This window comes from Aotus nancymaae, unplaced genomic scaffold, assembly GCF_030222135.1.
Source record: "Aotus nancymaae isolate 86718 unplaced genomic scaffold, 86718_ANA_hifiasm-v0.15.2.pri h1tg000064l_0, whole genome shotgun sequence".
In the NCBI taxonomy this organism is placed as follows: Eukaryota; Metazoa; Chordata; class Mammalia; order Primates; family Aotidae; genus Aotus; species Aotus nancymaae.
In genome coordinates this window covers 87,985-111,209 of record NW_026988478.1, presented here as the reverse complement: position 1 = coordinate 111,209, position 23,225 = coordinate 87,985, and the positions used below count along the sequence as shown (strand labels likewise).

Sequence of the window (23,225 nt, the reverse complement as noted above, 5' to 3'; positions counted from 1 at the left end):
CTGGGTTCAAGTGATCCTCCCACCTCAGCCCCCCCAAGTAGCTGGGACCACAGGCACACGCCACCATGCTGGGCTAACGGCTCAAGTGACCCTCCCACCTTGCTCTCCCAAAGTGTTGGGATTATAGATGTGAGGCACCTTGCCTGGTCTTCCCCCTCCCCCATCCCCCCAGAGACAGTGTCTCAGTGTGTCTCCCAGCCTGGCCTGGAACTTCTGGGTCCAAGTGACCCTCCCGCTTCAGCCTCCTGAGTATGGCTGGACTATATAGGCATGTGCCACTATGCCGAACTATTATCAGTATCTTAAATAGGAGGAAGATAGGAATGATTTTAGACTGATGGTCACCAGCCCAGGGAGACTGAGGAAAGCTGGGGACTCCTGGAGCAACACCCTTGAGGAGACAGGAGGGGAGGGAGCCACAGGGCCCTGGTGGAAGCATTGTCTCTGATGGCTGGAGGGCGCCTGTTTCACCGCGTCCAGACGGAGGGAGAAGCGAGTGCGTGCCAGCCACAAAGGCTCACTGCACGCAGTGGGGGTGTGCGTGGTAGGATGTGGCGGTCTGAACTGTCTGTCTCTGAGCAGCAAGATCAGCTTGTGTAAGTGGTAGGGAAGAGGTGGAAGGTGGCTGGGTGGGGGCCAGGAGTCAAGCAGTGGATGCAGCCAGGGAGGGAAGTAGGTGGAGCAGGAGGGGCTGGCAGGTGGGGCGAGGAGGAAGGTGTCATGGGGCTGGAGGAAGAGCCACAGATAGTGCCGTCGTGAAGGTGGAAAGGACTGCAGGGAGGGTCGGGTCTGAGAAGGGGGCAGCTGACCTTCGGATCACCGAGATGGAGCGGTTGTGAGGGATGACACTGACCGGGCTGTGGCCCCGAGACCTGACGGCTGAGGTGGAGTGGAAGGTCACTGGAGACGAGGTGGAGGAAGGGGGTGACCCTGTGCTACACGGATGCCCTAGAGGACGCCCCTGGGAGCCCAGGGGGCAGGGGAGCCAGGGCGGGGGCCCCAGAGGACCGACGGCGGGTGTTAGAGGCGGAGGCTGGCCTGGGGCGTGAGGCTGGGCTTGGCCGGCCTGCAGGCTCCCCGGGGGTCCCCGCGGAAAGTCTGTGGGCGCTGGCCTGGGCGGAGCCGCGGCCCCCACCTGTGGGCTCAACGCCGCGCTCTGCTTCCAGCAAACACACTAGGAGAGGAGTCGGGAGACGAGGACCTGCTGTCCGTGCAGGGAGGGCCCAGGCCTCCCTCCGGAGCCGGCTGTGCAGCAGCAGGGCCCCCGCTGCCCCTCTGCGTGGCCCTGGACCCTCGGGAGGCCTCCCGTGTTCCTTTTGAGGGGCAGCGCCGGTTGGCCTGGGGAGCACACCGAAGGGCGCCCCCTGCAGCCCGGTTTAGGGACAACACACAAATTCCAGATTCTTGCGGGCCTCGTGGGGCCGGGGTCGGGAGGGCCTGGCAGGGCTCCGCCGGGAGGAGGCGCTCGGGGCAGGGGGCGGGGGTGGGGGCGGACGTCCGTCGCGGGGCGCTGCTTCCGCCGGGCCCAGCCAGCACTGGAGCCGAGCGCGGCCTGCGGGGCCGAGGACGCCGGGGCCGGCGGGGGCGGGGCGTGGCCGGGGGCGGGGAAGGAGCCTGAGAGGCGGGGCGTGGCCGGGGGCGGGGAAGGAGCCTGAGGGGCGGGGCTTGGTTGGGGCAGGGAAGGAGCCTGAGGGGCGGGGCGGGGCCGGAGGCGGGGAAGGAGCCTGAGGGGCGGGGCTTGGTTGGGGCAGGGAAGGAGCCTGAGGGGCGGGGCGGGGCCGGGGGCGGGGAAGGAGCCTGAGGGGCGGGGCTTGGTTGGGGCAGGGAAGGAGCCTGAGGGGCGGGGCGGGGCCGGAGGCGGGGAAGAAGCCTGAGGGGCGGGGCCTGTCCGGGGGCGGGGAAGGAGCCTGAGGGGCGGGGCGGGGCCGGAGGCGGGGAAGGAGCCTGAGGGGCGGGGCAAGGAGCCTGAGGGGCGGGGCGTGGCCGGGGGCAGGGAAGGAGCCTGATTGGCGGGGCGTGGCCGGGGGCGGGGAAGGAGCCTGAGGGGCGGGGCTTGGTTGGGGCAGGGAAGGAGCCTGAGGGGCGGGGCGGGGCCCCGCAGCCGCCCTCCCTCCCCTTCCTTCCCTTTCTTTCTTTCTTTCTTTCTCTCCTTCTCGCTCTCTTGTCTTGTCTTCGCCTCCGCAGCCGGCCAAGGGGGCGGGCCCTGCAGCCTTTGTTGCCCGCGGAGCCAGCGCAGCCGCCCGGAGTCGGGCCGGGTCGCCGGGAGCTGCACGCGGGCCGGGCATGTCCTGAGCCGGATCCGGGACCAGGCAGCGACCGGACGGGACGGACGAGAGCGTGCGCGAGGGGTCACCCGGCGGCCGCCCGGCCCCGGCCATGCCCCGCGGCCCGAGTCCCCGCAGCCCCGCGCCGCCGCTGCGCCCCCTCCTCCTGCTCCTCTGCGCTCTGGCGCGCGGCGCCCCCGGACCCGCACCAGGTGGGTGGCCGCCCCTCCCCGCTCCCCCAGTCCGGGTCAGCCCCGCCTCACTTTGTGGACCCCGCGCCGGCCCCGCTGTGCTTGGAGGGGTCGCGTCTTCCGCTCCCCGGGTGTTAGGGGACCCGGGTGGGGTCGGGCCGGCCGGGGAGCGAAGCCGCGCCTCTGGGGAACGTTTCCCCGCCCCCGACTCACTCAGCTGTCGCCCGTCGCCTGGAATAAGCCCCTTCCGCTCTTCGGGCTCCGGTTTTCCCAGCTCGGGTGCAGCAACGCGCCTCGCTCCCGGGAGAGCTCTCCTCCGCCAGGGCTGGACTGAGCGCGGTTTATTCACCGCGGATTTGGCTTCTCGCACTCCTTAGCGGGGCTCGCCGGCGAGGGCGCCAGGTCTCAGGTCTCCGCGGGACCCCGCCGCGCCCCCGTCCCCCGGCCCCCGCCCACCGCATCTGGGTTGCTGGCGCGGCCCCTGACGGCGCGGGGGGCCGAGTCCTGTGCGGTCCTTGCACTTCCTGCCTCTCCCTCCCCCAAGAGTGAAGACGCCGGGAGTGGAGCGGGGAGCAGGAGCTTCTTTTCCCGGTCCTGAGTTAACTCTCCCCGCCGCGCCGGGCCGGCCTTCGACGAGCCTCTGGCCTGCTCCGGACTCTTATTTGGCCGCGACCTGCCGGGCGGCTGCGCTGCTGGCGCGTCCTATGCAGCCGGCCTGGGAATTCAGTAACCGAGGATGTTGGAGACCCCAAGCCCGGTGCTCAGGGAGCTCCGAGTCAGGGGAGCCTTGGATAGCGGGGAGAGCCCTCCAACTGAGGGGATCGGCAGGCTTTGTAGGAGAGGAGGGGCTTGAGGTTGGAGAGACTGGAAAGATGGGTGGATTCTGGGTGGGCTGGAAGGGTGTGGAGGGAGTGGGACCCTCCCCGGGGGAGCGTCAGTCGGGGGACTGGATTAGGCTTGCTTGCTGGGGTGGGGTCGACCTGCCTCCCCACGGGAGGGATTGTGAGTAGAAAATAGCCTGAGTGGGAAGGACGGGGACATTTACACTTGGGCTCAGAGGTTTGGGAAGCCGTTGAGGGCAGCAGCTGATGAAAGTAGTGTTTTGGGAAGGTTTGGTCTAGTAGCCATGTGCAGAGTGCAGAGGGAACGAACATTTAATGAGCACCTGCTGTGTGCCGAACATTTAATGAGCACCTGCTGTGTGCCAGCCTCATGGGTTCTTATTTATCATCTCCACAACAACCCTGCGAAGCAGATGATGGAAAGTCCTTTTGTGGGCCAGCAAACAGGCTCAGAGTAGAGCGACCTGTGGGGTTGGACCCCTGAGCTTCCTGAATGAGGCCTGTGTTTTCCACTGTCTAGAGCTGGGAGCTGAGGAGGATGAACCGGGCGGTGGGAATGAGAGGGCAGGAAATCGCTTCCCCCAGGACTCGCATCCAGGCCCCCTGGCAGCTGTGGGAAGAGTTGGGTGCGGTCAACCTCCTGGGATTCTTATGAGTAGTAAATGAGATGCTGAATGTCAGTGGCTCAGTACAGGACACGGTGACTACAACGTAGTGGTCACTGTTTTTATTAATCTGCCAGGCTGACCCAGGACTCCCCAGATGAGGGAGCCTTGGGTGAGTCCTGCAGCCTGGACCTGCTGTTTGGCGGTGGAGGCAGGCCAGGCACTCTCCCCTACCTAATCTGGGCACAGACACTCCAAGGGCGGAGTGTCTGTCTCTAGTGTTCCCATAGATACAGAGCATGGAGTCCTCTCCGTTCTGTGGTCCCTCAGGATTCCTGCCTCTGAGGCTGCTGGCCTGTTTGTCATTTTCTTTGGAGCCCAGGACCTAAGCCTGGGGCTCCTGCTACTGCATGTTCCCTTCTTTGAGACCAAAGGGCACATCCTGGGCTCACTTTTAGGAAAATATACCCTTTTCCTCCACTTGTGACTAACCCAGGGACTCGCTCGGGTTTCTGAGGCTGGAGCCCCGTCACGTCTCCTCCTCCTGCTGTGTGGCACACCCTGTGTGCATGCGTTTCTGTGCACACCAGGACTCACAGAGGAAGGCATTCACATACCATCCCCCACCCTGCCGGGTATTTTTCCTCCCTGGCATGAGCTGTGGGTCGTTTGAAGGGCTGGATTGTAACTCAGGTCCTGATACGGAGGTGAGGGTAAACACCATCTTGGCATTTCTTTGATAGAAGCTCCAAAGTGACAGTTCTGTCACCCAGGGGAGATATTATAAGTGTTTAACACCCAGTGTGGCAGGAGCTCGGCCCAATCAGAACAGACCTCCTGACTGGGCAGAACAGATTTGGCCATGAACCTCTGGCAGTCCCGCTGAATGGCGTCTGTTGCCATCCCACTGTCCCAAAGCTCTGCGGGCTCAGCTTTGACTCAAGCACGTATCTTGAGAGACTGGAACCTGCAATTACTCCTTGCTGGCACTAGGTGGTGCTAGTTTCAACACCAACATCTCTGCTAGGGACACCTGTAGGCTACAGTGAACGTTGCTTAAACTTACCCCTGTACTCTTTAAAAATATTTTAATGGCAAAACAATACAAGTTCATTATAAAAAAAAATTAATGCTGGTGGGGTGCTGTGGCTCAAACCTGCAATCCCAGTACTTTGGGAGGCTGGCAGATCACTTGAGGCCAGGAGTTCGAGACCAGCCTGGCCAACATTGTTTCTCTATTTGAAGGCAAGGATGGTGTCTTATCCACTTTCCTGGACATTGGAGCACCTTGTGCCGTCTCACAGTTAGTAGTCAAGGGTCACATACTGGATGCCATGGACTAGGCAGGTAGCAGAAATGAGCAAACGAGGTGGGTAGGGAGACACATTTTTCTTGAATCATGGCGCCTCTTGGCCCGTCTCTTGTTTTCTCACTTTTGTGCGACTCAGTTCTTTACTGAGTGAAAGGAAACACAAGCATGCTGTGAAAGCGAGCGTACAGGCAGCCACAGTGCTGGGAACGAATAGGGAGTGGTGGGGACTGAGGACCGGGAGCACAGCCCCTTCCTAAAGGGAACGCACTGCTCCACCCCCGGCCACTCCTGCCAGGAAGGAATTTAAGCCTGACATGGACACATGATAAGACTTTTCAAGAAGGGCTGAAAGTTGAGATTTGTGTACAAGATCATTACATTCTTTTTTTTTTTTGAGATGGAGTCTTGCTCTGTTGCCCAGGCTGGAGTGCAATGGTGCCATCTTGGCTCCCTGCAACCTCCATCTCTCAGGTTCAAGCGATTGTCCCTGCCTCTGCCTTTCAAATAGCTGCGGATATAGGTGCCTGCCACAACGCCTAGCTAATTTTTTGTGTTTTTAGTAGAGACGGGGTTTTGCCATGTTGGCCAGGATGGTCTGGAACTCCTGACCTCAGGTGATCTACCCGCCTCGGCCTCACAGGCGTAAGCCACTGTGCCCGGCCAAGATCATAATATTCTTAAACATTGGTAACTGACTAAAACATTTTTCAACATTTATGTCAGCCAAAACAAACCGAAAATCAATAACTGATCAACACAGCTGCACACTGTGGCTGAGGAGCTGTAGTCCCACGTGCCCTTATTAGGATGTCAGAGCAAGAAGTCTCCTTAAATCATCCAGCCCCGTGGCTTCTGAATGCCAGCCTCTGAGTTGGCTAGATCAGAATCACTGGGAAGGGCTAGAAAAATACAGAAAATATACATTCTAGGGCCCCCAAAGCCCTGGATCTGTGGAACCAGAATCTCTGGGCTGGGTCCTGGGCATCTGCGGTGTTTCAGCGCTCTCCAGGTACTGCTAATGACAAGCAGTTTCACTCCCAGTGGGGGATTTCCTAACTTTCCCCGAGGATCATAGTTCCCAGAGGCTCTTGATAAAAACATAGCTTCCTAGTTCCAGTTTCTAGGAAATGCTGTGTTAGTGAGTCTGGGCTGGGGCCTGGGAGTTTGTTTTTAAGAAACTTATCTGTGAGGTCTGGAAAATCCTTGCACTGGTGGCCGCCTGAAGCTCGATGATGGGAGCCACATAGCAAGTTGCCCCAGTCCATCCAGCCTCCTGACTCTCAGAGAAGGCTCTTTGAGGCCGGCACTGCTGGGGCAGTTGTGAGCAGAGGGAGATATTCTCAGCAAGGGGCACACCACTGGCATGTGCAGGGCAGTCTACGTGCCGTTTGTGCGGAGGACAGACTGGAGGGCGGTTTGGTTTCTGCAGTGTGCTGGGATGGAGCTTTGGGCTGGGCAGCAGCAGACAGAACCCTGGTGGGATATCTGCAGGGCACTCAGACATTCGCGTGAGCTGGAGGAGTCTACTGTGGACAGCCAGGATCCTGGAAGCTGGGTATAAACCCAGTCAAGAAATCACGCTGCCGAGTTCCCTAACTGTGTTCTTTAGAGCCTGGGAACTACAGAGAGGGAAAAGTCGTGGAGAAGCATGGGTGCTGGGGTTTCCCCAACCCCCCACAACCCCCAGGACAGGAGATTTCTTTTGAAGCTAGACCTCGTGGCCAAAGAGATTTGACAAACGTGATCTAATTCAACTCCTTCACATAACAATGGGGAAACTGATGAGGCTCAGCAAAGGGTGGATTGTTGAGAATACAGAGCAATGTTACTGAAGACCGAAGCCCTTTGGGGAACTTGAGTCCCGGTCTCAGCTCTGCCACTCTCACTGTCACTGTGTGACTCTAGGCCAGGCTCCCCCTCTCTGAGCCCCCCTTTGCTCTCTCACCTGGGAAGCAGTCTGGAGACCTCAGGGGATCCATGAACTTGAATGGGAAAATATTACATTTCCCTCAATTATGAATATTATTAGCACATCCCAATAGCACCGTGATTTCGTTGCCAATAGAACAGGTATTTTTCTATCTCATTACAGTTGTTGCACATATCTTGAAATAAGGTTTCCATTCATCACTACTACAAAATTACCATAGTTGCCGGGCACGGTGGCTCACGCTCAAAATCCCAGCCCTTTTGGAGGCTGAGATGAACGGATCACTTGAGGCCAGGAGTTCAAGACCAGCCTCGCCAACATGGCAAAACCCCATCTTTACTAAAAATACAAAAACTCGCTGGGTGTGGTGGCACGCGCCTGTAGTCCCAGTGACTTGGGAGGCTAAGAGACAAGAATCGCTTGAACCTGGGAGGTGGAGTCTGTGGTGAGCCAGGATTAAGCTACTGTACTATGGCCTGGGTGACAGAGGGAAACTCTGTCTCAAAAAAAAAAAAAAAAATGACCATAGCTGTTAAATTTGCCACAAAATCCTGTTTAAAGTATAATTCCACACCTGCTTTTTAACTTACTTTTTGTTTTGTTTTGTTTGAGATGTCTCACGCTGTCACCCAGGCTGGAGTGCAATCGTGCCATCGTGGCTCACTGCAGCCTCGACCTCCTGGGCTCAAGAGATCCTCCCACCTTAGCATTCCAAGTGGCTGGGGCTACAGGTGTGGACCACCATGCCTGGCTAAGTTTTTTTTTTGTAGCAACAAGGTCACGTTATGTTGCCAAGTTGGTCTTGAACTCCTAGGCTCAAGTGATCCTCACACCTCGTTCTTCCAAAGTTCTGGGATTACAGGTATGAATGACCGTGCCTGGCCTTAAATTATTTTGATAACTGTATTTCAATATAATCAATTTCCTTGGTACTGCTCTGTATTTTATTTTATTTATTTATTTATTGTGGCAGGATCTTACTCTGTCGCCCTGGCTGCAGTGCTGTGATGCCATCTCGGCTCTCTCTGCTCACTGCAACCTCCACTTCTCGGGTTCAAGTGATTTTCCTGCCTAAGCCTCCTGAGTAGCTGGGATTACAGGCATACGCCACCATGCCTGGCTAATTTTTGTATTTTTGGTAGAGATGGGGTTTCACCGTGTTGGCCAGGGTGGTCTCAAACTCCTGACCTCAAGTGATTTGCCTGCCTCGACCTCCCAAAGTGCTAGGATTACAGGCATGAGTCACCGAGCCCTGCTACTCCTATGTGTTTTATTTTATGCGTTTTGAAACATTGTTCTGAGAAGGAGTTTGTGGCAAAAAAAGGATAAGAATCCATGCCTTACTGGGAAATCCAAGAGGACAGAGCTACAGAGAGGTTTTTAAACTGCAAGGACCTGAGCAGAGGTCTGCCAGATTTTTCTATCCCTGGAACCTTTCTTTAAATGTATTCTCGTATGTAAAAGGGAGAAACCAGAGCAACTCTGTTGAAATGGCAGTTAGGGGCCAGGGAGACCCACTGGTCTGGTCTTTCTCCATCTCCCCATTCCAGGAGGCCTGGAGACATTTGCAGAACGCTCACGCACCTGGGAGCACATTTTTTAATCCATCAGGCTAATAATAATCATAACAATCCTAATTGCCATCATATTCAATCCGTGGCTCAGGCTAAACGTGGAGTGTCTCACTAGGTTTCATCCTCACAACAGCATCCAGAGTGTAAGTGCTGTGATTAACTGCATTCTACAGAGTCATTCAACAAATACCAAAAAAGGACTAGCTTCTGAACACTTCCGACACTTAAATCTTCAACAAAGAATAAAAGGGCCGGGCCGGGCGCCGTGGCTCATGCCTGTAATCCCAGCACTTTGGGAGGCCGAGATGGGAGGATCACGAGGTCAAGAGATCGAGACCATCCTGGTCAACATGGTGAAACCCCGTCTCTACTAAAAATGCAAAATTAGCTGGGCATGGTGGCGCGTGCCTGTAATCCCAGCTACTCAGGAGGCTGAGGCAGGAGAATTGCTTGAACCCGGGAGACGGAGGTTGCGGTGAGCCGAGATCACACCATTGCACTCCAGCCTGGGCAACAAGAGTGAAACTCCGTCTCAAAAAAAAAAAAAAAGAAAGAAAAAAAAGAATATTAAGGGCCAAGATAGCTCACGCCTGTAATCCCAACGCTTTAGGAGGCTGAGGAGGGAGGATCATTTGAGGCCAGGAGTTGGAGGTCAGCCTGGGCAACATAGCAAGACTCCCATCTCTACAAAAAAAAAAAAAATTATCCAGAGCCGGCTGCAGTGGCTCATACCTGTAATCCCAGCACTTTGGGAGGCCGAAGTAGAAGGATTGCTTGAGCCTAGGAGTTTGTTTGAGACATGCCTGGGCAATATAGTGAGATCCCATCTCTAGAAACAAAAATAAAAATAAAAATTGGCTAAGTGTGGTGGCAGCCACCTGTAGTCCTAGCTACTTGGAAGGCTGAGATGGGAGGACTGCTTGAACTCAGGAGTTGGACGCTGCAGGGAGCTGTGATTGCACACCTGCTCTCCTGTCTGGGTGACAGAGCAAGATCCTGTGTAAAAAAAACAAGGGCAAAGAATGTAAAGAGATGAGCGCCGTTGCAGGATTTTGAGCAGAGTAGGACCGTGAGCGGGCTGGTTTTGAATGAATCTTTCTGGCTGCTATGTTGAAAATAATAGGGGAGGGGCCCCTGGGGTAGGCAATAGTGGAAACAGGGAGACTCGTTAAGAAGTTGCCGTAGCAGTTTACACCGGGCGCAGTGGCTCACACCTGCAGTTTCAGCACTCTGGGAGGCCGACGTGAGTGGATCAGCTGAGTTCAGGAGTTTGAGACCAGCCTGGCCAACATGGCAAAATCCTGTCTCTACTAAAAATACAAAAATTAGCTGGGCATGGTGGCGCGTGCAGTAGTCCCAGCTACTTCCGAGGCTGGGGCAGGAGAGTGGCTTGAACCCGGGAGATGGAGGCTGCAGTGAGCCAAGATCGCGCCACTGCACTCCAGCCTGGGCGACAGAGGAGAGACTCTGTCTCAAAACGAACAACCCAAAACACAGCAACAGCGAAAGAAGTTACTGCGACGATCCAGATGGAGAAACTGAGGCACGGAAAGACGAAATAGCAGAGTTAGTGGATAGCCCATCGAGGGTTCGACTCCAGCCGCCGCCTCGTGGCCGCTCTGGTCCCTGGCCACGGGCAAGGACCCGGGTCTGGCCTGGGCCTGGGCACTCGTGCTTCTCTCCCTGCAGGGCGTGCAACGGAGGGCCGCGCGGCCCTGGACATCGTGCACCCGGTTCGCGTGGACGCGGGGGGCTCCTTCCTGTCCTACGAGCTGTGGCCCCGCGCGCTGCGCAAGCGGGATCTGTCTGGGCACCGCGACGCGCCCGCCTTCTACCAGCTGCAGTACCGCGGGCGCGAGCTGCGCTTCAACCTGACGGCCAACCCGCACCTGCTGGCGCCCGGCTTTGTGAGCGAGACGCGGCGGCGCGGCGGCCTGGGGCGCGCGCACATCCAGGCCCACAGCCCCGCCTGCCACCTGCTCGGCGAGGTGCAGGACCCCGAGCTCGAGGGTGGCCTGGCGGCCATCAGCGCCTGCGACGGCCTGGTGAGTGCGCTGGGACGTGGGTGCTCGGGGCAGTCTCGCGCGTGGGGCGTGGAGAGGGGCTCTCGCCTTGCCACGCCCTTGTCCTCTGCCAGCCTCGGTATTCACGCCTGTAGGATGGGGGTGACCGCGCAGGCCCCGTTGGCCTCTAGGACAGCAGTTCTGAGAGTTTAACGTGAAAGCCGCGTGGCGGTGCACCTGCAGTCCCAGCTACTTGGGAGGCTGAGGCGAAGGACCACTTGAGCTCAGGAGTTCGAGGATGTAGGGTGTGACGATTGCGCTTCGCTGGAGACACAGTGAGACCCCAGGCACTCCCAAAAAAAAAAAAAAATTAATGTGAGCTCAAATCACCTGCAGGCCCTGTTTAAACAGAATTTTTGCAGGGAAGGTCTGGGATGGCGCCCAAACACTTATATTTTTGAAAACCTCGCAGGTAATATTGAAGATCCAGGTCCAGAGACCCCGCTTCGAGAAGCTCTGTTTGACTGGACTAAGCAACTGAAAAAGCAGTTGATTTCTCTTTTTTGAGGCATCAATTACGACTGTTCCTTGACAGATCCCTTTAGGCTGCTCTTCTCCAGGGAAGCCACCCCTCACCCTGTAGCCGTTCTGCAGGGCGCGGGGAGGAGCCCCTTTCAGGCCTCTGCCCCGATCCGAGCTCTGGGAAAAGCAGGCCTCAGCTTCCAGGCTTCGTTTGGCTGGACGGTGGTGCTGGCTGCTGCCTGCTCCCCGAGTGAGCGCTGATTAGAGCAGCTTCCACTCCAGGCGGAGTGGGGCCCTTTCTGTTTGTGTTCAGGAGACCAGCCCCACTCTCCCAGCTCTGAGGGTGGGAGCTTGGAGGGGCAGGGGATGTGCACACTCTCAGCGTCCACTGTTCCCAGGAGGCCCGTGGCTGACATTGCTCAGGCAGAAACCATGGGCTGCGGCCACGCAGGGCTAATGGCAGGACAACCCACAACACAAGCTGCAGAACGTCTGGGCCACTGAAGGCCCATCTGCCCCGCACGGTATCCTCATTTATGGAGACTGTGCCTCTCCCTTCACGTACAGTTAACCTTGTTGAGCAGCTGTGCATATGGGGGATCATTCCCATTTCACAGATGAGGAAACAGGCTCAGAAGGGAACTTGCCCAGGGTCGCCTAGTCGTTTAGTGGGTGCTGTGTGTGTGGGGGGGTCCACATTCAAACCCAGGTCTCCAGAACTGAGAGCTGATGCACTTCCCAGCCCTCCAGGCTCCCTGGTCTTGTGTGGCCTAAGGGGCAGAATGGCTGCCTATGAGGGTCAGTCCGAGGGCCGTAAACCTTCTTCCCTGGCGCCCTGAGCGTCCTCAGGAGGTAGTGGGCATCAAAGATGCTTCCCAGTGCCCCTCCCCGCCCTGGACTCTGAATGCTGGCGGTCATGCCCAAGACACTCCTGCCAGCTTCCTTCTCTGGGCAGCCCTGGGCCCAGAGAACCGGATGTCTTGGTGGCAGTGGACATCTCCACGCGAGTGTGGGTGTAGATGCTTTTGGAGTGATTCATTGCCTTAGGGAGATAGAGGGCAGGTCAGAGGCCCTGGCCAGCTGGGAGGGGGCACCGTGCTGGAAACGGCTGGCATGCAGAGGAGATTCAGAATAGCCTGGAGGCCTGGGCACAGGCTGCCCCACTCAGGGCGGCTTGTGGGACTCTGGAAGACACCATTTTGTCAGATTTGGATGCAGACCCATTTGCCTCTCCGAATGAGGTGGGTGCGTGGGGCAGCATCCCCAGGGGCGGAGGCTTCTGAGCTCCGCTTTGAAGGTTTGGCTGTGTGTGGAATGGCAGAGAAGGGCATTCCAGATGGAGGCCGCAGAGTGAGCAAAGGCCCAGAGGGAGGAAAGCGCAGGGTGTCCCCAGCAGTCACAGGTGGTGTGCGCAGTGGGGGCTCAGCTGGGCGGGACTGGCCTCTGGGACGGGCGGGAAGAGCAGCCCTCCCTGCGTGACCCTGGTTCTTCTTCCCCAGAAAGGTGTGTTCCAGCTCTCCAACGAGGACTACTTCATTGAGCCCCTGGACGGTGCCCCGGCCCGGCCCGGCCACGCCCAGCCCCATGTGGTGTACAAGCGTCAGGCCCTGGAGAGGCCGGCACAGCGTGGTGATTCCATTGCTACAAGCACCTGTGGGGTGCTAGGTATGCTCCTCTGCTCCCAGTTCTCGGCCAGGTGCTGGGCCTGGGGACGTGATGGGTCCTTTTTAGAAGCCCCTCTGAGCATCCCCATGCCCAGAGGGCTTAGTGTCCCTTAGACCAGAGGACACAGAAAGACAGACGGATCCGTCACCATAGCCTGTGCCCTTAATTATGTCACAAGACTGTGTCCTCTGCCTTTCGGGCCTGCCCCAGGCAATCCCTCATCTGACCTCCCTCGCTCCGTGTCACCCGCCTCTCCCACATTGGGGTTTTGAGGGTGGGATCTGCCTGTGCTGGGATACACTAACCTCCAGGGTGGGAGAAGTGACACGGGGTGACAGGGGCCCAGGTGCCAGCTTTGTCAGGCCCAGGAGTTCCCCTCCCACGGACACCTGACTTTACCATGTTTATATCCACCATTTCATTTGTCACCCTCTGAGTCAGATCAACTTATTCCTATTTTTAGTCAGAGAATCTCAAGATCAGAGAAGGAAAGGGACCAGGCAGAGCCACACAGCACAGGTCTGGGGCAGAGCCAGGAGGGGAATCCAGGACCCTCGCCTCTGATCCCAGTGCGGTTCCCAGTGCCCCAGAAAGAGCTCGCTGAGGAGAGGCCCTGGAGACACGTGCCCTGGGCCAGTGCACTGGCAGCTAACCCCACCCCATCTGGGCCTCCAGTGTCCCCGGAGCTGGAGCCTCGACGGGAGCGTTGGGAGCAGCGGCAGCAGTGGCGGTGGCAACGGCCGAGGCGTCTACACCAGCGCTCGGTCAGCAAGGAGAAGTGGGTTGAGACCCTGGTGGTGGCTGATGCCAAAATGGTGGAGTACCACGGACAGCCGCATGTTGAGAGCTATGTGCTGACCATCATGAACATGGCGAGTCTGCTGTGGGCCGGGAGGGGGTGGTGGGGATGGTGTTGGGGGGTGGGGTGCAGAGACTGTGTGCAGGGCAGGAGGGCTGGCAGGCTGGACCCCAGACCCAGGTCCAGGCCCCAGGCAGGATGAACGGTCTCCAAGCTCCTGAGGCCAGGAAGGGGCGAGGGGCTTGGCACAAGTCACAGGGAGAGCGCCTGGGCAGAGGGCTGCTGTGGGGACGAGATAAGGTGTCATGTCACCGGGATGGGGCATGGAAGGGGGAGACTGAGGCAACCACAGCCCTGTGCCTCCTGGGGTTTTGTAGACTAGCTGGTTCATTCCTGCCTCCCTGCACAGACACCTCCCTGCTTTGCGTCAGGACCTGTGCTAGATGCTGGAAACACAAATGTCTGATCAGACCACGCCCTGCCTGAGACCCTGCCTGAGACATCAGCCACGTTACAGTTAGAAGGATCCGTGCAGTTCTGTGGTCTACTAGCTGGCAGCCTCGGGCAAGGCACCGTCCCTGTCTGAGCCTCAGCTGCTCATCTGTGAACTGGGCATGACGATACTACCTCGTGGGGTTGGCAAACCGCTCTTGAGCCCACACCATGGATGAGATATCAGGGGCCCTGAGAGGGCGAGTGACTTGCCCGGGTCACACAGCCAGGCAGGGCAGAGGCGGATGGGAGCCCAGGTGTCCTAAGTCACACCGGGGACACTGCGGCTGAGTGCAGCTGGTGATTCCTGGAGCCGGCTACTGCAGAAAGGGCACTCCCTTCTCCCGCCCTGTGGGGGCAGGTGGGAGGCCTCAGGCTCCAAGCTGCTTCCTGCAACCCCTGGGAGGAAAGCCCTCTGCCCTTGGTATTCTTAGCAGCCACCTGGTGGTCAGGCCACCATATTACTCTGTTTCTCTCCTGGGCTGGCTGGTCCGGGCAAGGTAAGGGTGTGTGCTGTGAGCAAGATGACATTTAAAGGAGCCCCGGTGCCAGGATCCTCTGCTGCTACTTCCCCTGCCAGCCCCTCACCTTCAACCCTAAAGGAAGTACCCTCTGAGACCGTCCAGTGTCTGCCCCCTAGTTTATAGCTGTGAAGCCTGAGGCTCAGAGAGAAGAAGGGGCTGCGTCCAGGGGTGTTCTCTCTACCTGCTGGCCACCACGTCCCCACTGCTTGAGTCCGCATCAGCCAGTTCAGCTCAGGGCCAGTTCTTCTCTGACTGGGACACCCTCATTGGCTCCCTGTTCCATATGGAATAAAAGTCACAGCCTTCTGCCTGGCATTCGAGGCCTTGAAGGCCTTAGCTCAAGCCTCATCTGCCCAGGGAAGGGAGCCACTAACAGCCAGGCTTCAGCAGGGGCTATTGTTGGACAGCGGGGCCCGGCCCCTGGGCTATAGGGGGTGGAGCAAAGGGCAAGGCCAGGTTCTCAGGCCCTGAGGTCCCCCCCCTACTCATTCTCAGCATTTTGGGGGCTCAGCCTGAAAGACCCAGGAGGAGGAGGCTGGCTGGAGCCATCGATGGTTATCTGGGTTCATTTCACCCCCGCTTTTCTGAGTGTCCCTGTGCTCCAGATTTTGGGCAGAGTACGACCCACCCGACCGGGTGTGGTAGTTCACAGGTGTAATCCCAGCACTTTGGGAGGGCTAGGTGGGCAGATCACTTGAGATCAGGAGTTCGAGACCAGCCTGGCCAACATGGTGAAACCCTGTCTCTACCAAAATACAAAAAACAGTTGGGTGTGGTGGCGCACACCTGTAGTCCCAGCCACTTGGGAGGCTGAGGTGGGAGGATTGCTTGAGCCCGGGAGGCAGAGGTTGCTGTGAGCTGAGATCACGCCACTCACTCCAGCCTGGGTGACAGAGTGAGACACCATCTCAAAAAAAAAAACAAAACCAAAAACAGACCCACCCAGCTCAACAGGTCCCCATGACTTAACCTGGGTGACAGGATTGAGGTCTTTTTGCCAAAGGGCCTGGCCCCTTCCTGGCTGCCTTGCCCTGGCTCACAGGACCCATGCATTCACTTTGTGAGTCTCATTCCAGGGGACAGGGTGGGCCTGGTTCTCACACTCACCTGCTCTGAGAATATCAAGCTCTCCTGAGCTGGTGAGCCCAGCGTTGGCCAGGACAGGGTGGGGGCACCTATGAGCCTGACAGTGCTGGACCCCCTGGGAGGCTACAGGGACGGCAGGGACATGGGAGCCCATGTGGCCAGCCTCTGAGGAAGGAGCCTTGTGAATATCTGTCTACCTTTTGTCCGGTGCTCAATACCCACCACCTCATCTAAACCTCACCCCCATTGATTGATTGATTGATTAATTGATTGACAGAGTTTTGCTCTGTTGCCCAGGCTGGAGTGCAATGGCTTGATCTCGGCTCACTGCAACTTCCACCTCCCAGGTTCAAATGACTCTCCTGCCTCAGCCTTCTGAGTAGCTGGGACTACAGGTGTGCACCACCGTGCCCGGCTAATTTTTTTTGTGTTTTTAGTAGAGACGGGATTTCGCTATATTGGCCAAGCTGGTCTTGAACTCCTGACTTTGTGATCCACCTGCCTTGGCCTCCCAAAGTGCTGGGATTACAGGTGTGAGCCACTGCACCTGGCCAGTTTTACCCCATTTTCACCCCCAACTCTGTTCTTGCTCTGTAAGGCCACAGGCCCTTGTCGAAGGGCTTTTTCACACTTCCAGCTCAGTGGGAGCCTGGGGTTACCTGTGACCTCCAGATCTTACCTTCACAAACACTGCACACCCGTGGCATGCTCTCCAGGTCTGCAGCAGAACAGGGCCGGGCCTCCCTGGGTATCATTTAACCAGTCGAAACTCCCCACATGGACTTTAGGCCATTAACCAAAGCTACTTGGTAGAGTTGATCAGCCAGTGAAGCCCCTGCCTCCCTCCGACATCTCCCAATGCCTGCATTGCTCCCGCGGCTCCTGGGAGACAGCGAGGTTATACACGCTGAGGGAAGGCCTTTGTGGTGGCACTAAGCCGCCCCAGCCCTGACCCAGAATATAACGTGGGGTCAGTCTTCAGGCAGGCCGAGCGGACCGTCCTCTGGAGCCACCTTGCTGGGGACTGATACCAAGCTTACCTGTCTGTGGTCTAGGAAAGATTTGTTCTTTCGATCTGACTTCCTCCAGGATGCCTTTCTCATTTTCCACTGTTTCTTTTCTTTTCTTTTCTTTTTTTTTTTTTTTGAGATGGAGTCTTGCTCTGTCACCCAGGGTGGAGTGCAGTGGTGTGATCTCAGCTCATGGCAGCCTCTGCCTCCCAGGTTCAAGTGATTCTCCTGCCTCAGCCTCCCGAGTAGCTGGGATCACAAGTGCACACCACCATACCCAGCAAATTTTTGTATTTTTGGTAGAGACAGGTTTTCATCATGTTGTGTAGGCTCGTCTTGAACTCCTGACCTCAGGTGATCCACCTGCCTTGGCCTCCCACAGTGCTGGGATTATAGGCGTGAGCCACCGCGCCCGGCCTCCACTGTTTCTTTTTAATGAGATAATACACTGGAAATACTGAGGAAGTACCCAAGGCACATTTATTCATTGAACAAATATGTCTTGAGTGCCCATCATGTGCCAGGTACAAACTGGGCACTTGGGGCTGTGAGAGGGAGTTCACATAGACCTGGCCCCTGTCCTCATGAAGCTTGTACCTCCCGGGTCCAAGCGATTCTCTTGCCTCAGCCTCCCGAGTAGCTGGGATTACAGTCACCCGCCACCGTGCTCAGCCAATTTTGTATTTTTAATAAAGACGGGGTTTCTCCACGTGGGTCAGGCTGGTCTTGAACTCCCGACCTCAGGTGATCTGCGCGCCTGGCCTCCCAAAGTGCCGGGATTACAGGCGTGAGCCGCTGCGCCCAGCCTGGCCCCTTCCTATTTGAATATTCTTTTTCCTGATGCATTGCTAGAAGTCAACTCACAACTGGCCTGCTCTGCCATCCCAGCCCTCTGGGAACCTGCCGGCTGTCCCCAGGCATAGGCTGGCCTCTTTCGTGTTCTGAGGGAGTTTTAAAAGAGCAGATGGCTTTCCCCACCCATTTCCCCTCACCTTGGCTTATCTGCCATCTTTGAGGACAGCCCCCTCTCCTGGGGCTCAGTAGGGAGCCCCCCGTAGCCGTGGGGCCTCTGACAGATGTGCACACCTGCCCTCTTGGTCCCCTGGCTGTCGGCCCCGGGGGATGGGATAGCAGAGCAGTGAGGAGGCCCCACAGGCCTGTGCCTACCCTCACTCTACCCTCGGGGCTCTGCCCAGGTCTGTGCGTCATTGGAGGGTGCCCTCCTGGGATGATGCTCCTGGCATCCCCAGGGCAGGAGGGCACTGCTGTCGTAGCCCAGGAGCAGTGGGAGGACTGGGGCCCTGAGACAGGCCACGAAACCAGCATTTGGAGGCCTGAGCTGCTGTCGCCTGTGTGGGGTGGGCATGTAGTTGGTACTTGGAAGCAGATCCCAAACTGTGTGCTCAGGGCAGGCTGCAGGCCTGAGGAGGGGCCTCGGAGACGTCGTCTCCAGGTTCTGCCGCTGTCAGGTTGGGGCAGTGTGTGTGAGATATGGGGACGTTCGTGCATTGGCCCCCGTGCATTGCCGGTCAGCTGTGCACCCTGTGTGCACCCGTGCCAGCGTCCCTGTGTGTGAGCATGGGTGTGTGTCACGCTGTGTGGATCGGGGTGGGCATTGGCTGCCTGTATGCTTCATCCTGGTGGCAGCCTGACTGACCCCCCTCTCTTGGGCAGGTGGCCGGCCTGTTTCATGACCCCAGCATCGGGAACCCCATCCACATCACCATTGTGCGTCTAGTCCTGCTGGAGGATGAGGAGGTGAGTGGCCCTGTGTCCCACGCGGCCCGGCAGTGCCATGGCTGCCAGAGTCCTCTTGCCCATGACCTGTGCTGCTCTGTATGGAAGGGCACAGCGAAAGCCTCCTTGGCCTGGACTGTGTCCCCTGCCACCCCCTGGTCCCTGACTAACTCTTTCTCGGGTCTCCTACAGGAGAGGTGGTCAGGCCAAAAGCGGGACCGGTGCCCGCGGGCCTCCCACTGCCCTGCTGGGCCTCTGTCTCCTGCCTTTGTGTGGAGGAGAATTGGGCTTGACCCTCTTGGAACTCAGGGGAGGCGTGAGCAGTCACTCTCTCTGCCCCCAGGAGGACCTAAAGATCACGCACCACGCAGACAACACCCTGAAGAGCTTTTGCAAGTGGCAGAAAAGCATCAACATGAAGGGGGACGCCCACCCCCTGCACCATGACACCGCCGTCCTGCTCACCAGGTGCCGTCAGCCGCAGGAGGGTGGGAGCTTGCAGCTCAGGGAGGCGCTTCCTGGCCCCGCGGGAGAAGCCGTAGTGGGACGGGTGTCTGCACACTTTTGGCCCAAGGCTGGATTCTGTCAGCACTTGGGGAGGTCTTTTTATTCAGAAATAATTGTGGATTCTCGTGCTGTTGTCCGAAATGATACAGACAGAGGGCCTGTATGGCCTCCACCCATTCCCCCTGCGGTAACAGCTTGCCTGACTAGAATACAGGATCCCAGCCGGGAAACTGACACTGATGCCATCCACAGACTTACTCAGACCTCGTCAGTTCCACACACACTTCCCTTTGTGTGTACGTGTGTGTTTGTGTATTCAGTCTATGCGGTGTCATCCCTTGGGGGTTCACCCACCCACCCGCACAGTCTAGGTACAGATCTGTCCCTTGAGAAGGATATCTTGGCCGGGCGTGGTGACTCACACCTGTAATCCAAGCACTTTGGAGGCCAAGGCAGGCGGATCACCTGAGGTTGGGAGTTCAAGACCAGCCTGACCAACATGGTGAAACCCCGTCTTTAAAAAAAAAAAAGAGAAGGATGTCTTGTGCCACGTGTTCATGGTCACAGCCACCTTCCTCCCGCCTCCCGCACCTTCCAGCACCTGCCCGTGTGTCTGGAGGCCATCTTCCCTCTGCTGGACTCTGGTAGCTTCTGTCAGCGCCCTGCTGGGACAGTAACCAGAATTGTTCTGTGCGGTCCTGTGTTCCCGAGTCCCAAATAGATGTCCAGCGGGTGGTGTGTGAACGACAGCACCTGCTTCCCAAATGGTCACTGTGCTGGCCCGATGTCACAGAACAGTGGGAGGGATATCTTTTTCGCTCGGGATCAGTGGGGGGGACCCTTCCCCGGCCTGAGCTCAGGTGGGCCTGGCACTGGACCAGGTTAGCCTGAAGGCCGCTTCTCTGCCTGTGCAGGAAGGACCTGTGCGCAGCCATGAACCAGCCGTGTGAGACCCTGGGCCTGTCCCACGTGGCGGGCATGTGCCAGCCGCACCGCAGCTGCAGCGTCAACGAGGACACGGGCCTGCCGCTGGCCTTCACGGTGGCCCACGAGCTCGGGCACAGGTACCGTGCCCGCTTCCGCTGCTACTCTGAGAGCTGAGCCTCACCTTCCCAACCCGGGGGCAGCGGGCAGCCAGCCTGTGGGTCACAGAGTCCAGGGGAAAGGAAATGCTCTGGGGAAGGAGCCCAGCTGGCCACATGCTGCCCCGCGCTGTCCCCTCCCCACAACCAGGCTGCTTCCCTTTTAAGCAGGAGAGAGGCCCGCCTGCGCATCTCTGGACTGGCCTGGATGGCGTCTTATTTAAAGGGGGGTTGTGATGGGCAGGCAGGTCATCGTAGGTCTTTGGCTGTCCCTCCCCGTCGCCCTTAGGGCTGTACTTTTTACCCACGATCCCTGTTCCTGCTCCTGTTTGCTGTGTGGGCTAGGCCAGTGCCTACCCTCTCTGGGCCTCTGCGTGCTTCCCATAGATGAGGGGGTTGGATTCAGTGATGTCCAAGGTCCCTCTGTCTGCCACCACCGCCTGAGGCTCCTGTCTTCACATGTCCCCAGCCACCTGTGCCCGGGCTGTTGGGCTGGTGAATGTGGCAGCATCTGAGATTGTCCAACAAGCCGACAAGGGCAGGTTCCCAGAGGGTTCTGCGGGTCAAAGGCGTTTTGGGGTCATCCATTCAGACATCCGAGTTTTGTGAGTGGTGGCCGTGCCTGAAGCCGCTTATGGCAGCAGAAGGAACACCCTGCCGCAGGACCGCGGTTTCCTGGCTCTGTTACCCTGGCTAGTTCCGTAGACTCTGAGCCTCCTGGGGGTAATAATCAGAACCGAGTGAGACTCTGTTTCTGAAAGGACCTAGCATGGCTCCCGGCACATAGTAGATGCTCAGGAAATCATTTTTCTCATGTGCTTCCCAAGAATGGTCTCAGGAGACCTTGCCGTGATGCAGCGGCTCAGATCCCTTAACTCAAGGGCACAGCCTTGGGACAAGGACCTGTGAAGCGGAACCTCTGTCAAACTGTGCTTCAGGCCGGCGAGCTTGCAGGGGCCATCGCAGGCCCCCATCTGTGCCACCTGGTTTGCCATTGCCGGCCAGCGCCCGGGCAGGAGCAGGGGTGCTCTGGGTCAGGCTCAGGCTGGAGCAGGAGCGCTTGGGAAACTGGCTTTCGCTTCCCCATTTTACATGAAGGGAAACTGAGGCTCAGAGAGGGAATGTGACTTTCTCAAGGCTGGCAGAACCAGGCCTGGGAACTAGGACAGTGCGCCCTGTAGGTATCTGGGGGAGGGCAGGCTGGCAGCCTCCCGCCGGCTCACCCGCCCCTGGGGTCTGTGCTCCCACACAGTTTTGGCATTCAGCATGACGGAAGCGGCAATGACTGTGAGCCGGTTGGGAAACGGCCTTTCGTCATGTCTCCACAGCTCCTGTACGACGCCGCTCCCCTCACCTGGTCCCGATGCAGCCGCCAGTACATCACCAGGTTCCTTGAGTAAGTCCCTCCCCCAGCCCCCGGGCCCCTGCGCCTTGATCCGTGAGGTCAAGGCCTGATGGGAGAGGTGCAGTCATGTTGCAGGGCCGGGGTACAGGGAAGCAGAGGGGCACCTGGCAAAGGTGAGGTGCTGGTGTCCCAAATGTCCTCCTGGAAGGGACACCTGAGCTTGAACTTGGAGGAGGAGCAAGAGTTCACAAATGTGCAGAAGGGAGAAGAATGGTGTTCCTGGTGGAGGAAGCCTGAGGAAGGCCTGCAGCCACGAAGGAGCGGGAGAGCGTTCAGGGGACAGCAGAACCCTGGGGGAGGCTGTGGGAGCCGAGGCTGCTGCATAGGAAATGAGGCCGGAGGAGGCGAGGGCCGGCCCCACGGTCCAGTGCGAGGCAGGGAGAAGGGGCCACTAAGGGAACTCAGATACGAAGCTTTCTCCTTTTTTTCGTGTTTTCTTAATTTGTTCTGATGTTTTTTGTTGTTGTTGTTTGTGTTTTGAGACAGAGTCTTGCTCTGTCGCCCAGGCTGGGGTGCCTGGCACAATCTCGGCTCACGGCAGCCTCCACCTCCTGAGTTCAAGCGATTCTCCTGCCTCAGCCTCCTGAGTAGCTGGGACTACAGGCGTGCGCCACAATGCCTGGCTGATTTTTGTGTTTTTAGTAGAGATGGGGTTTTGCCATATTGGCCAGACTGGTCTTGAACTCCTGACCTCAGGTGATCCGCCCACCTTGGACTCCCAGAGTGCTGGGATTACAGGCATGAGCCACTGTGCCCAGCCTGTTTTGGTCTTTTTTTTTTTTTTTTAATTTGCTATTTAATGTTGTTCTGAGTAAGAAAAAGTTTTAAATTTAAATTATAGCATAAATTTTACCATTCATCTTTATTTTAAATGCAAATATAAGAGTACAGACCTTCGAGCAATGCAGGGGTTGGGGTGCTGATCCGTGTGCAACTGAAAATCCACGTATAACTTATTTATTTATTTATTTGTTTATTTATTTATTTTTTTAAGACTGGGTTTCACCATGTTGGTCAGGCTGGTCTTGAACTCCCGACCTCAGGTGATCCGCCCACCTTGCCCTCCAAAGTGCTTGGACTACAGGCATGAGCCACCGCGCCCGGCTAATTTTTTGTATTTTTAGCAGAGACGGGGTTTCACCATGTTGACCAGGATGGTCTCGATCTCTTGACCTCGTGAGCCACCCGCCTCGGCCTCCCAAAGTGCTTGGATTACAGGCATGAGCCGCCTTGCCCGGCTCACGTATACCTTTCAATGCACCCAAAACTGCTAATAGCTTACTGTTGACTGCCTTACTGATAACATAAACAGTTAATACATATTTCGCATGTTACATGTAATATATGCTGTATTCCTGCCATAAAGCAAGCTAGGCAAAAGCAAATGTGATTGAAATCATACGGAAGAGGAAATGTGTTTACTGTTCATTCAGCAGAGGCGGCTCATCATAAAGGTCTCCATCCTCATCCTCTTCACGCTGCGTAGGGTGAGGAGGGAGGAGAAAGGCGGGGGGTGATCTTGCTGACTCAAGCGGGGCCGAGGTGGAAGAAAATCACACGTCAGCTTATCCCTGCAGTTCAAATCCATGTTGTTCAAAGGTCAGCCGCATTAACGTGTATGCAGAATCAGCAAAATTACACAGTTCGTCTTTCGTAGCTCATGTTTACCAGATGG

At 57.4% G+C, this 23,225-nt stretch overlaps 1 protein-coding gene across 1 annotated transcript in view; it reads left to right on the top strand.

Moving 5' to 3' along the window:
• The first annotated feature begins 2,132 nt into the window (after window positions 1-2,132).
• The window catches only part of ADAMTS7 (ADAM metallopeptidase with thrombospondin type 1 motif 7), a 50,338-nt gene continuing 29,245 nt past the window's right edge, over window positions 2,133-23,225 (top strand). The window contains exons 1-8 of the mRNA XM_021674397.2: window positions 2,133-2,476; window positions 10,408-10,763; window positions 12,743-12,908; window positions 13,584-13,780; window positions 18,494-18,577; window positions 18,900-19,024; window positions 19,978-20,127; window positions 21,398-21,541. Coding sequence (XP_021530072.2) covers window positions 2,377-2,476; window positions 10,408-10,763; window positions 12,743-12,908; window positions 13,584-13,780; window positions 18,494-18,577; window positions 18,900-19,024; window positions 19,978-20,127; window positions 21,398-21,541 — 1,322 coding nt within the window. The 5' untranslated portion in view covers window positions 2,133-2,376. The remainder of the gene's footprint in view (window positions 2,477-10,407; window positions 10,764-12,742; window positions 12,909-13,583; window positions 13,781-18,493; window positions 18,578-18,899; window positions 19,025-19,977; window positions 20,128-21,397; window positions 21,542-23,225) is intronic.